Raw genomic sequence first — 13,032 nt, 5'->3', positions numbered from 1 at the left:
TTTAAGGACGTTTAAGATTGTTAAATGTACTGTACTTTCTCTATCAGCTTGTTCCAGCTCTTTGTCGAAGCAATATAATGTTTAGACCGAGAAAAATATTTATGATGGATTTTTTTTATGGCTGCACCATTCGATCAAACTGAAATATTCTAGAATTCTTGGGCATTCATTTTACATACATTTCCCCAAAACTCAGCCTGACATATTTAGCATCTTTTCTTTGGGATCTCCACTAGAATTTAAAAGTTCTGTGGGTAAAGTTTGGTTGCTCAGCATGAGTGTGTAATGGCCTACTGGGCAGACTGCTTGATCTTCCAGTGTTGTGAAATCCTTTCAATTGTTTCCAATATAGTGTTACTTGCGATCAGTCGCGATTGATTATCGATTGATTTTCAAATGACAGCAAGCTTTAATCTCTTTCTTCCTGTGTTTGTGTTCAGGAGGGGTGGTTGACAAGGATTTGCGGCACTACCTCAACCTGCGCTTCTCCAAGGGCTCAGTGGACCACGACCACCAGCAGATCATCAGAGACAACCTCTACCTCCGCACAGTTCCCTGTGAGTCCACATCATCTGCTTCCATCGCTCTTTCCTTCACTGTTCTTTGATCTTCTCCTCTGCCTCACTGTGTGTCTGTCATTGTCTTTTTCATTGTCTCTCTCTTTCTTAGATAGATCCTCCTCCTCCAGCTCTATTTTGTTCTCTTTCTCTGTTTTAGCTTTCCCTCCTTGCCCTCTGCATTGCCCTTGCATTTTTTCATCACACACATTCTTTCTCTCTGTCTCTTGCCGTCTATCGCTCCCTCTTTTCCCTCACTCGTCCGGCTGCTGAGCTCTCAGCCCGAGGTTTCCACGGCAACCACCCTCTTGTCTCGAGGCTTGCGTTGCCTTGACGCCCTACCCCCTTCAGCACACGCTAGACACGCACAACACACACACACACACAGATATACAAAGATAACAACACGTCACTCTCTTGGATACACTGGGAAGATGTATGTTTTATCTGTATGTGAGAGACTTTAAATGCAAGGCACACTGATCCTCACACAGACACTTCATGTCTGTGGGTTGCATGTGGACGTGTGTGTACATTGTGCCTGTTGCCTGTAGGTGGACTATGTCATTGCCGTGATTGACATTAAGGGGATGCCTTTCCCCGGCAGCTCCGCCTGCTGTCAATACACCAAGCAGCTTGTGAATCAGCTTCTCTGGAGACTGAAGCCGCTCTGAGGCCTGACTCTGCAGACTACCCATTCATGCAGCTCGGTGCACTGTGATATAATGTTTGTTGAAGGGCTCTGTGCTTGCCTTACATGTTTCAGTATCCTCTGTTAATAACCTGCTGTCTGGGTGTTTTGAAAGCAAAGGTTGTTGTTGAATAAACCGGTCTTTTGGCTTTTTGTGAACAGACTGATTCTGGTACAGAAGCATGAGAAGGCATAGCTAGGATTTGACGTCAGTGATAGTTGTTTTTGCGTTGGCTGCGTGCTTCTACTCTACTTGATGTCCTCTGCTGGTGTGTTGAGCCGCTGACACAGAGGTGATTGTTTAATACGCTCCCACAGCTGCACAGTTCCTGAGCCGCTCCCTCCCTCTCTTTTTTACTCTCCTCCCTCTCTCCCTTCTCCCTGCTCTCTCTTATGTTCCCCCTGCCTCTCCCTCCTTCTCTGCCTCTTTGATTTCTTTTGGTCACCACCTCACTCTATCACATTTTCTGTCCCTTTCAATTTTAACTCCTGACGGTCTACTCTCCCTTTCCTTTTTTTCTGACCTTTCTCAGCCTGTTGGCTGTGTAATAGTGCAGTGAAGGGCAGACTGATAGGGTGACGCCTGAGGTGACGGGGACTGGCTGGGGTTCAGCACTGCAGGTCCTCGCACACTACAGACCCGTTGAGGGGCATATTTTAATCATATGCTGAAAATTTGAATTACATTTAAATACATACGATATTGCAGTGATTCCGCAAAGTCGTCTTAATTTCACTGACCTGATTTAATTTGCCTTTGGTCAGCAGGTCATCTCTACTGCATGTGAGGATGTTTCATATATATTCGCTGCAGGACTTCCTGGCAGTCTGAGACACACACAAGCAGGCGTTGCTCAACCATCAGAGTGACACAGCATCAGACGCCTAAAAAACAGGGATGATGGTCCTTTATTCCTTAGTGCTGCGCTGCTCTTGCCCGGCAGGCTGTTTGTTGTTGTGGTTTGGAGCGTTATAAAATCAGTGTTTTTCTCCCATGTCTACAGCACTCTGACCATGCTGTCAGTGCGAGTCTGTCAGCTTGACAAGCAGACGCCACTTTGCATCACAACATGCTGTCACACTGAAGGACGTGGGAGGAGTGTGTGTGTGTGTGTGTGTGTGTGTGTGTGTGTGTGTGTGTGTGTGTGTGTTTGTTCATATAGCTAGAAGGCTCACATGTTGACATCAACTCCTGCATCTTGTTACATCACTTGGCTCAAGGATTGGCCATTCTCCACCCCAAAATAATGAATTGAATGTGATAATTTGCCATTTGATAATAATAACTTTATTCACATGTTGTATTGTTGCCTCCAGGCTGCCTGCTGTGTGTATATTTGTGTTTGCTGTTGTGTTTGTATGTGAATATTTACTTATTTGCAGGTTTCTTTTTCACATGCATTCACACTCCAACAAGCACACATGCCAAACATTAGTAGGCCTGCCACTTTAAGGACATACACACATTTTCACTTGGATGGGGACTAACACTAATTGCAGATATGAAAATAAAAGAGATAAACCAGATTGTTCAAGAGTGAATTCATACTTGCAAAAAGTATTAAGCAGAAGGAATAAATAGGCTGAGGAGGTGCTGGGAGGGATGTCAGAGGAATACTACTTCAGACAGGCATCATAGTTTACAAATTGAAACATTTGATAAGATCATCACTGTTTGATAGTCTTACCTCTCAAGCCTTTGAGTTTAGAAATTTACTGGCACTATTTCACTTCATTTACAGGGATCACTTGACCACTTGAGAGTGGTCAAAAATTAATCTGAGTGTCTGCCGGAGCACCTGCTGTTTAGAGAATTTAGGGAATGAGTTTTAGATGGTTGTGCTCTCTGCACACGAACAGTGTGAGAGCCTCTTTGACATGAGTGGAGCTGAGAGGGACATGGGGCTAAAGAAGTGAGAGGATCTGGAAAAGTAGAGGAAGAAGAAGGTGAGGGTACAGTAAACAGGGAGGGGGATGATAGATGTGGACATGAGCTAAGAGGCTCTGTGGGAAGATGGAAAAAAGGGGAGAGGACAGGAGGAGAGGTGGTGAAGAAAAGGGAAATCAGCAGTAGAGAGACGGGGAGGGAAGAAGAGCGTAGAGAGGATGGAAATTGAGAAGGCGCCAGTCGATGCAAGAAGATGGGAAGAAGATGGAGGGGTGAGCAGAGACATGGGGAGTAGAAGGGCATACGTGCACTGAATGGGGGTAGAGTGAGAAATGAGGCGGCCTCGTAAGTTATTCCCTGGAGAACCATATCCTCCCTTCCACTCTACTCAGAGGCATCAGTAAAAAGCTCTATAAATAGCTTAAACAGTGAGCGGCACGTTTCTCTACTCAGATAGCCTATAAATACATGCAGCTTCTGTCACTTCACATCCACTGCTCTGGATGCATGCTGCCCCTGCAGCTTTGCCACGTCCGACAGGGAATCCTCCTCTGGAGACTACAGAGGAGGAGCAGATAAAGATGTTGATGAGGAACATGGCCAGGATTCTTAGGATGGTAATAGGGCTGACGGACGCCGCTGACAATGATAGCAGTAATGAAGATGGCTATCGTGATGATGTGAGGAAATATGTGGTAAATGACACCTTTTAACCCTGATGTATGCGGGATATTTTAATGCACAGAATTTCTTTATGCAAGAAGAAGAAGAAGTCCTGCAAAATGCTTAATACCGCTCTCTGCACAATCATACAGCTTGACAAAACAGCTCATTTCATGACCCAAAGGATCAAAAAGTGCCAGAATGCTGTCAGCATTTGTTTTATTCCCAACAACATTTCAACCTAAAGATATTCTGTATGTAGATACATAATGTGTCTTGTTATATTTTTCAACATTTTATTTTGCAGTACAAAAATAATGGTACATCCAATATATATGCATAATATATTCAAAAAGAAAAACACAGTTACAACTTGATACAGTGCAGCACTGTATTAAGTACACTTAATTCAGTCAGTAGAAACAGATGGTGTCCATCTCCAGAAAGATTTCAAAGATCTCTTCTGCCTATTAAAGGAAGAAAATGAAGGCCCTTGTAGACCTGGAAGGATATTAATCTAAGATTGGGATATGATGTGATTGGTCAATTTATGTACATACAGTTACTTTATTGAGCAGTTTTTCTGCTCCATTTTCTATTACCTTTGTTTTTCTCTGTGTGAAGATTTTTTGAAACACAACCATTTGCAGATTTGTCTGTGTAAATACACACACTGCACTGATGCTGGTGTTTGAGCTTTAGTTAAAGTTAAATGAATAATTTCATAACTTTGGCTCAGAGAGTGTGTTTGGGTTTTTTTAAATCCCACATGGTTTGGTCATTAGAGTGCTGCTGTTCTATTGTGTGAATAGTATTGAAAGTGTAAACTGGGATTTGAAAAATGTTTGCCAGCAATAAAAAAGGAATTGTCAACTTGTTAAAAATCATTTATTGTCCTTCTTTATAGATGTAAACTTCAGCATAAATTGCTTTCAAGAGTTGGAAAAAAGCAGTGAAAACAGGAACCTGAGTACAACTGGTCAATGTGTGTCTGCCAGTTGAAGCATTAGATTTCAGTTTTCTCTGCTTTCCTCTCAGTCATTAGTGCATTCACACTTGTACGACCTTTTGCCTCAGAAAACATGGTAGCTAGCCAATGTAGCAAAGTTAGACTTATGTCATTCATTATGCTATTGAAAATGTGCAATAGATGGATACTTACTACAAAAACACACAGGGACAAAATCTCCAAACGAACATTCAGGCCATTCATCTGTGATGACTTCCTCAGCAAAGGAAGTTGTCACTGCAATGAGCTACCAAATTCTCCCACCTCCATCTGTGTTTGATCTTTAATTTGACTGGCTGAAAAAAAAATTTGATTCTTGCATCCAAAAATGTGTTCTGAAATCTAACCAGGAATGTAGGTTTATTTTTTATTTTGACGTTCTTGTAGTTGGACCACATTCATATTAGTTATCCACTGTTAAATCCTTTTTTAGATTGCTGATTCTGTCGTTGCGTTTATAGATGTGAGTGGGCATCAACCCTAATTTTGTGAATGATGATTATGTTAGGGGAGGAAGAGGAGTGATGACAGTTATTTGAGGATGATTGTCAAGATAAGAATAGTGAAGTTGGATGATATGATAAAGAAAATATTTCTTGTGTGTGTGTTTCTGTGGCAGATTGATATCTGTGTGTAGGCTTAGCTCATAATGTGATTGTTACATGCCATTCTCTGTTGAGGGTGTGTGCTTGCATCTGTGAGAGAGAGAGAGAGAAAAAGATACATCATCCGCAGGGACTCTGTCCTTAAAGCGGTGATTTGCCTGTTGGCTTGCTCTTGTTAAAGGGCTGGCTGACATGCTTTGATGTGGTTCTGTGCTCCCTGCAGTTTGACTGGCACACTGGAGTAATGTTGTTCCACAGATGAAAGAACCTCCAAGGGAATGATATGAATTACATGAAATGAAAATAGCAAATATTGAACATGATTAATGAATTGGTTATGTTTGCAAAGTGCTTTCTGTGTTGAGCTCTGGACAGGTGTCATCTCGTCTCTTTTCCCTCTCCTCTGTGTTATCCTCTCACTCAGCAGCTAATCACAAAATGAGGCTCTCACGAAACTTTTTATATATGTGTTCATGTCTCTGGTTTTAACTGAACACCTCCTCAGTGTCACTGCTGCCACCAGAAAAAGAGAAACGGATCAGTATCACATTATAACACCAAAGGTTTATTGTTATAACTGGATGTTTTTCAAGTTATAACATAAAAACTTATATTTTTATATGCTATATATATCTAAATATATCTATCTATCTATCTATCTATCTATCTATATACAGTATATATCCTCAAGCTCGGGTCCTCTACCAGAGGGTTCTGTGCAGTATCTTAGCTGTTCCTAGGACTGCAGTCTTCTGGACAGAGACCTCTGATGTTTACCTGGAATCTGCTGTAGTCACTCTCCCAGTTTGGGGGTCAAAGTCCCCAGTGCTCTGATTACCACTGGCACCACTGTTGCTCTTACTTTCCACATCTTTTCTAGCTCCTCTTTCAGCCCTTGGTATTTCTCAAGCTTCTCATGTTCCTTCTTCTTGATGTTGCTCTCGCTTGGGATTGCCACATCTATCACTGCAGCCTTCTTCTGCTGTTTGTTGATCAACACGATGTCTGGTTGGTTAGCCATCACCAGTTTGTCAGTCTGGATCTTGAAGTCCCACAGGATCTTAGCTCGGTCATTCTCAACTACCTTAGGAGGTGTCTTCCATTTTGACCTTGACTTCCAGCCCATAGTCATGGCAGATGATCCTGTACACTATGACAGCTACATGGTTATGGCGTTCCATGTACACACTTCCTGCCTGCATCTTACACCCTGCTGTTATGTGTTGTACTGTCTCAGGGGCATCTTGCACAGTCTGCACCTGGGGTCCTGCCTGGTGTGGTAGACCCCCGCCTCTATTGATCTTGTACTGAGTGCCTGTTCTTGTGCCGCCATGATTAGTGCTTCTGTGCTGTCCTTTAGTCCAGCCTTTTCCAGCCACTGGTAGGATTTCTTGATATCAGCCACTTCTTCTATTTGTCTATGGTACATGCTGTGCAGCGGCTTGTCCCTCCATGGAGGTTGTTCATCTTCCTTGTCCTCACCCTCGGGTTTCTGCTGCCTGAGGTATTCACAAGACAGTGGTCTTGACACTCACTAGACCTCGGCCTCCCTCGCTACGCTTGGTGTACAGTCTCAGGGTGGTGGATTTGGGGTGAAACCCTCAATGCATTGTGAGGAGCTTTCTTGTCTTGATGTCAGTGGCCTCTATCTCCTCCTTTGGCCAGTTTATTATTACCAGCGGGGTATCTGATGACTGTATGTGTTGATGGCTCGGATCTTGTTTTTCCCATTCATCTGACTTTTCAGGACCTGCCTTACTCTCTGTAGGTATTTAGTTGTGGCAGACTTCCTTGCTGCATCCTCATGGTTTACATTAGCCTGCAGCACCTCAAGGTATATTACTACTTCTGGTAGTTCAGTCCCCTCGGTTCTGATCATCTTCCCTCTTTTTGATACCATCCGACCACACTTGTCCAGTCCGAACGACTTTCCAATGTCTTTGATGTAGATCCTGTGTGGATCAGTGAATCGATGTCTCGCTCATTTCTGGCATACAGCTTGATGTCATCCATGTAGAGGAGGTGACTGATGGTTGTTCCACTTCGCAACCGGTATCCATAGCCAGTCTTTGTGATGATCTGGCTGATGGGGTTCAGACCTATGCAGAACAGCAGCGGGGATATTGCATCACTTTGTATGTATGCCGCAATTGATGGTGACTCATAGTTTTCATGTCACATTCCATGAAAAACGCTCACTTGGAGGGAAAAAAAGACGTTATTTTCCGCCGCCTGCCAACCAGGAAGCAAGTGATACACTGTTACTATGAGTTTTTTACTTGAGTCGCGGTGTGAGCCGCTATGTTGGTCTGTTGTTTTGCCCTCCAGGTACCATTCGCGGCTTTGAGTTGGCTTTCAGAATTGTTTTCCACAGCCCCATTGAGTTCTTGATGAAGGCTATTAGAGTCCTGTTGATCTTGTACATTGCCAAGCATTCCTTCCTAAGTCGTAGGCTTTTTTATAGTCAATCCAGGCGGTGCACAGATTGGTCTTTTCTTCCACTCTTTCTTAGATGTATCTGCCGTTGTAATGGTTGCTGGATCTTGTTCTGGGAGATTGCTGTGATCTATTCTTAGATCCACTAGCCCTTGAACATTGTTGTTGTGGGATGCCTCTTTCTCCCGTATGTTCTTCCAGTACTGTTCAGTCTCAGCCCTGGGTGGATCTGATCTTGTGTTATTACCCTGCCACTGAGAGTACACTTTGGATGGTTCGGTGGAGAACATCTGGTTTATTCTCCTGGCTTCTGCTTCTCCTTTGTATCTCTTTAGGCGGGTAGCCAGAGCAGTAAGTCTTTGTTTGGCAGTTTCCAGAGCCTCAGGTATCGACAGGTATCTTAGGTAGCCCTGTCCTTGCACCTTTCTGTAGCTCTGAGAGCTGACTAACCTCTCTTTGTGTTGCCTTGATCTTGGCCTCTAGCCTTCTCCTCCATGTGGGGTAATACTCTTTGTTCATCTTATAGCCAAGCATCTCTAGGATCACTGTTGCTGTGGTGTACATCAACTCATTGGTCTCAGTTATGGCTTTAGTAGGGATAGTATGTATGGGATAGTATGGGGATGATGATGACATCTCCCTGTTGACCCTTGCCGTAGCATATTTGTTGTACCTCATCAATCTCTAGTTGTGATAGCAATTGCCGTTTGCGGATGTTAGAACAATGAGCTAGGAGTTGTTTCTTTGTCAGTGTTGATGATGGGTTTCGATGCATCCATATATCCCATAGTCTCTGCATAAAACCTCTCTCAGCGGGATTGCTTGTATAGTAGCATTGCATCAGATCCATATTTTCTGCTCTAGTCCATGAATGTCTTGTTCCAGTAGCCCATTTGTCATCAGGTTGCCCTGGTTCCCTAGCACCTGACGCGGACCTTGTTGACCCGGGCGACGTCTGAGCTGTTATGGTCCTTGTATTTGCGGTATTTGTATTTGCGGTTTCACTCATATCTGAGGTAGGCAAGTAGCAAACCCACGATCAGGTGATCGTGGGTTTGATTCCCGGTCAGGGTGGGCCTTAATGCTATAACTTTTCGCGTTATAACATGATACTGATACATTTTTCTTTTTCTGGTGTGGCAGCAATACACTGCCGTACCCTCCTCACCCCGTGTCTCTGTTTGTGCTTCCTCTCAGAGTGCAGTGATGAGCCAGGTGCTCAGTAAACCGCTCGTCCTGCGATGGTCAGTGAGTGCTGACATCCCAGAGAGCTCGACTGTTTACTCTGGTCAATCTTTACCTCTTCGCACAAACACACACACTCAGCTGCACACACTGCATACTAAACACTACACACCAGCTCTGTGTGTGTGCATCATCATGACCCCCGCTGTCTTCCTGCGTCGGTCAGCTCTGCAGACTAATAAAGGTACTTTTCAGCCTATCAGGGCTGATTTCCATCACCACAGGACACACCTCAGTACAGGGATAATTTCTCAATGTCACCCAGGCACCATCTCCGCCAGACGCTGATACACTGAGCAACACAGTTGTCTTTACAGCCGCTGGTGGACTTGACAGACAGACACTTTATGGAAAAAATTCCAGACTTTATGCAGCTGTTTCTAACCCGAATGGGCACATGCTTAACAGGTTTCCGTTTTGTGAAGGAGTTTTAGTTGGCTGAATGTTGCCTTCCCTTGTAAATCACTTCTCTCAGTTTTTTACTCATATTTTGTCTTAATCATTTAATGTGAACAAATGCCCAAGTCGACATCTTAAAGTTGCTTGTTTTGTGTGACCAAATGTTCAAACTCATCCTATACAGATAAAAGCACCCAAATACTCACATTCGAAAAGCTGGAGTTAGCAAATGTTTGGCACTTTTGGTTGATAAATGACTGAGATGCTTATAACAAGTTGTCAAAACTGTTGATTAATTTTCTGTCAACCAAATAAACATTTTAGCATTTAATTAAAGAATGAGTAAAGGCTGCTTTACAGTTTTCAGTGCTTGGTGCACGATTCACATTCTGTAGTCTACTGATGAATTATTGAAGTTTGATACCCAGCCCAGCACTCATTCCTTGAACCTTGCAGTTAAAGGAATAATTTGACATTTTGGGAAAGAAACATATTCACTTTCTTGCCAAGAGATAGATGAGGAGATTGATACTGCTTTCATGTCAGTACAGTAAATGTAAAACAGAAGCCAGTTAGCTTAGTTTAGCATAAAGACAGTTCGCCTTGATCTGTCCAGTGGTAACAAAATCCACCTACCAAGTTATATCTAAGTTATATATCTGTACAATTTTCTTTATTATTTTAAACAACAATTTGTGCTGGAATATGTCTTGGCAGAGACCACGAGTCTCCTCTGGTTTCCTCGCAACTGCTCCTAGCAAAGAGATAACCTTGCACATAACCACTTGTAACACTGTAACATATTAAACAAATGAGATATGTGTTAATTAGAGTTTTAGAGGTGCTGCTAGGCAGATTTTGTTACCTTTGTACTGAGCGAAACTAGCTGTCCCCCTGTTTCCGGTGTTAATGCTAAGCTAAGATAACCAACTGCTGGCTGTCCTCTTTTATTTACCGTACAGACATGAGAGTGGTATCAATCTTCTCATTTAGATCTCTGCAAGAAAGCACATAGGCGTATTTCCATAAACAATTTGTTTAACAAGCAGATATAAATTAAAACTAATGTGAGAAATTAACGGACTTCTGAGTTTTCAAACTCGATGACCAGATGTTGTCTGCAGCTCAGCCTTTAAAGCTTTGAAACTCTGTCTCTGATTATGAGAACACTGAAAGACAGTGTGAATTACAAAGATCTGCCTGTAACTGAGTGAGCAGCCCAATCTCTCGTCTGTTCCACACACTATGTCTCTGCCGGCTGCGACTAGACCGAATCTGTGGGGGCAGAGCATCTGCTAGCCCTGAGAGGGATTTACACTGAAGAGGTGACAACCAAGTCCCCCAGTCCTCCCCAGCCCCTGCCGGAGTCAAACCTGTCTGCTTAAACATCAGCTGATTTACTCTGAGGTAACCAGGTGTGACTCTGTGGCCGCGTTGTGACAGTAATTGATTGATTAAGTGCAAGGGACCACAGACCTGCAGCTCTGCAGAGCAAAAGAGCTCGAGCTGAACACCTCTGAGACTTGTAAAATGGCTGAATATGTAAAACCGCAGAGTGTCATATCTGACATAAATATTATTTTTGTACAGCAAATGTAGATGTTGCGGTGTGTTACCATGGTGAGGCTGTGTTGCCAGGCACTGACGTGTTGTCGTGGTAGCAGACGCTCCTGTCAGAGTGTTGCCAGGTTGCGTCGCTGTATCTGTAGCCCGGCTTTGTAGTGTAAATAAGGATGCCCGTGTGTGTGTGTGTGCTCAATCATACCTCTCTTATAGACCTGCTGTCACACTTCACATCTGCCAACCGGGAAGAAGAAGGACACAGAGGAACAGTGAGAGGGAATGAGACACGAGACCAAAGTGCGAGACAAAAGAAGAGAGGAGCGTAACGAGGGGAAGAGAGAGCGGATTAAAAAAGACAAGAGAGGGAGTAATGGGGACAGAGAGCACCAACAGAGAAACAAATGGATGGAAGAGCAATGAGGTAAATTGGAAACAAGAGGAGCGAGAGTAAGAAAAAGGATAATGGAGGAGGGCACTTTGAAAAGACAAGACAATAAGATAGATAGCTTCAAGATTGAGACTAAATGAATGTGTGTGTGTATGTGTGTGTGTGTGTGTGTGGTACGAGAAACAAACACAGACAATGCTCACATTTCTCTCTGCTCTCTTGCTGCTGTGGTGAAAAGGATTCTGGGTAAACAAGTTCAGGGTTTTGAGGACAGTGTTTTCTGTTGCTGTTTTCTTTTATTTGTACGGTTGCAGGGTTGTGTCTTGAAACCCAGTGTTCCCTTTATATCCCCCTCTTGGGTAGCTTAAAAAAATGTGTCTGCACAATTAGATTGAATAGGAAATTTTCAATGTCCTTCGCATCATTTTATACACTTTTCTATAGCTTTTAGTGTGAAAAATGATAAATAATTAGAGCCCTTGGGATCTCCACTGGAATTTAGGAGGTTTGTGCTCAGCTACACAACATGCACGCATAGTGATGGACCAGCCAAAGCATTCAGCACATTCAAAGAGGTTAGACAAACTGCAACATGTATGTATAGATGCATCGATTCAGATATAAATACATGCATTCAGAAAAATAATGTGCCTGTTTCCACTATGTGCTGGATTTTGTAGGTTAGCTTGGACATACAGATGTTGCCCAGAGTACAGAGTTTGAGCTATCAAATCTGTACCTGCGTTTGAATCCTCCTCATCCAGTGCACCTGGGGATTACAGTGAAAGAGCATCACCTTTTAGAGGATATTTTTAGTTACTGTTAGGTTTGTATATCTGTCTCTGTAAAAAATTCTGTCTAACTCCCAAAGCAGCCTGATGGCTCTGATGGATGATACGCTGAAACCAAGAGGGGTTTCTGAGACAAACACAATCCGTATATATCTGTATTGAGACAGAGCTGGAAGCTCATGTGGGACCCTGTGTATCCAGTTTTTCTCATCTGGGTTTGTTGCTCAGTCCAATTAATGTAGAATTGTTCATGCATTACAGCTACAAATACTGTAGGAGTCACTTCTTCAACAATGAATCTCAAAACTCTAGAGGACATAAAGATATCTATAGCTCTGTGTGTACAGCTTAAAGTATTAACTATTTATATGAAATGCATACTTCCCCCCTATCTCACCTCGTCATTCCCACACACACTCACACTGAGACCGTATCATTTGACCACCATCCCCCACCCTTTCTTATGATTATCAGTCCATCGATAGGCTATTTTTAGCTCTGCTTCTTTCACTTGGTGACTTCCTGTCTAATTACACAAACATCCACATGAATACACGTGCACGCTCTCACACGACTCACTCGCAGGCTGCTGTGGATGCACAGCGTGGTTAACCAATCACGTTTTTTCTCCTCACTGTCTCCTCTTCTGCTGCTGCGTTCTCTCTACGTTTTTCTCTGCTTGCCACTCTATTATTTAGCAATGGTCTTTGTCATCTTATCATCCGACCCCCAGCTGAGTTATTTCAGTATATCAGCTTTTTTAGCTCTTCCTCCAAATGGAATTTCCTTGTTATGTT

At 43.1% G+C, this 13,032-nt stretch overlaps 1 protein-coding gene across 5 annotated transcripts in view; it reads left to right on the top strand.

Annotated features, from left to right (window-relative positions):
* Nucleotides 1–13,032, top strand: part of LOC119894106 (membrane-associated guanylate kinase, WW and PDZ domain-containing protein 2-like) — an 85,202-nt gene that overhangs the window by 26,657 nt on the left and 45,513 nt on the right. For all 5 annotated transcript variants that reach the window (XM_038706638.1, XM_038706637.1, XM_038706639.1 and 2 more), the window contains exon 2: nucleotides 441–557. In XM_038706638.1, coding sequence (XP_038562566.1) covers nucleotides 441–557 — 117 coding nt within the window. The remainder of the gene's footprint in view (nucleotides 1–440; nucleotides 558–13,032) is intronic.

Source organism: Micropterus salmoides, unplaced genomic scaffold (genome assembly GCF_014851395.1).
Source record: "Micropterus salmoides isolate LMB-PRFRI ecotype aquatic unplaced genomic scaffold, ASM1485139v1 Ms_hic_scaffold_8, whole genome shotgun sequence".
Taxonomy (NCBI): Eukaryota; Metazoa; Chordata; class Actinopteri; order Centrarchiformes; family Centrarchidae; genus Micropterus; species Micropterus salmoides.
Note: the sequence above shows the minus strand (reverse complement) of the source record. Positions and strands in the feature narration are given on the sequence as shown.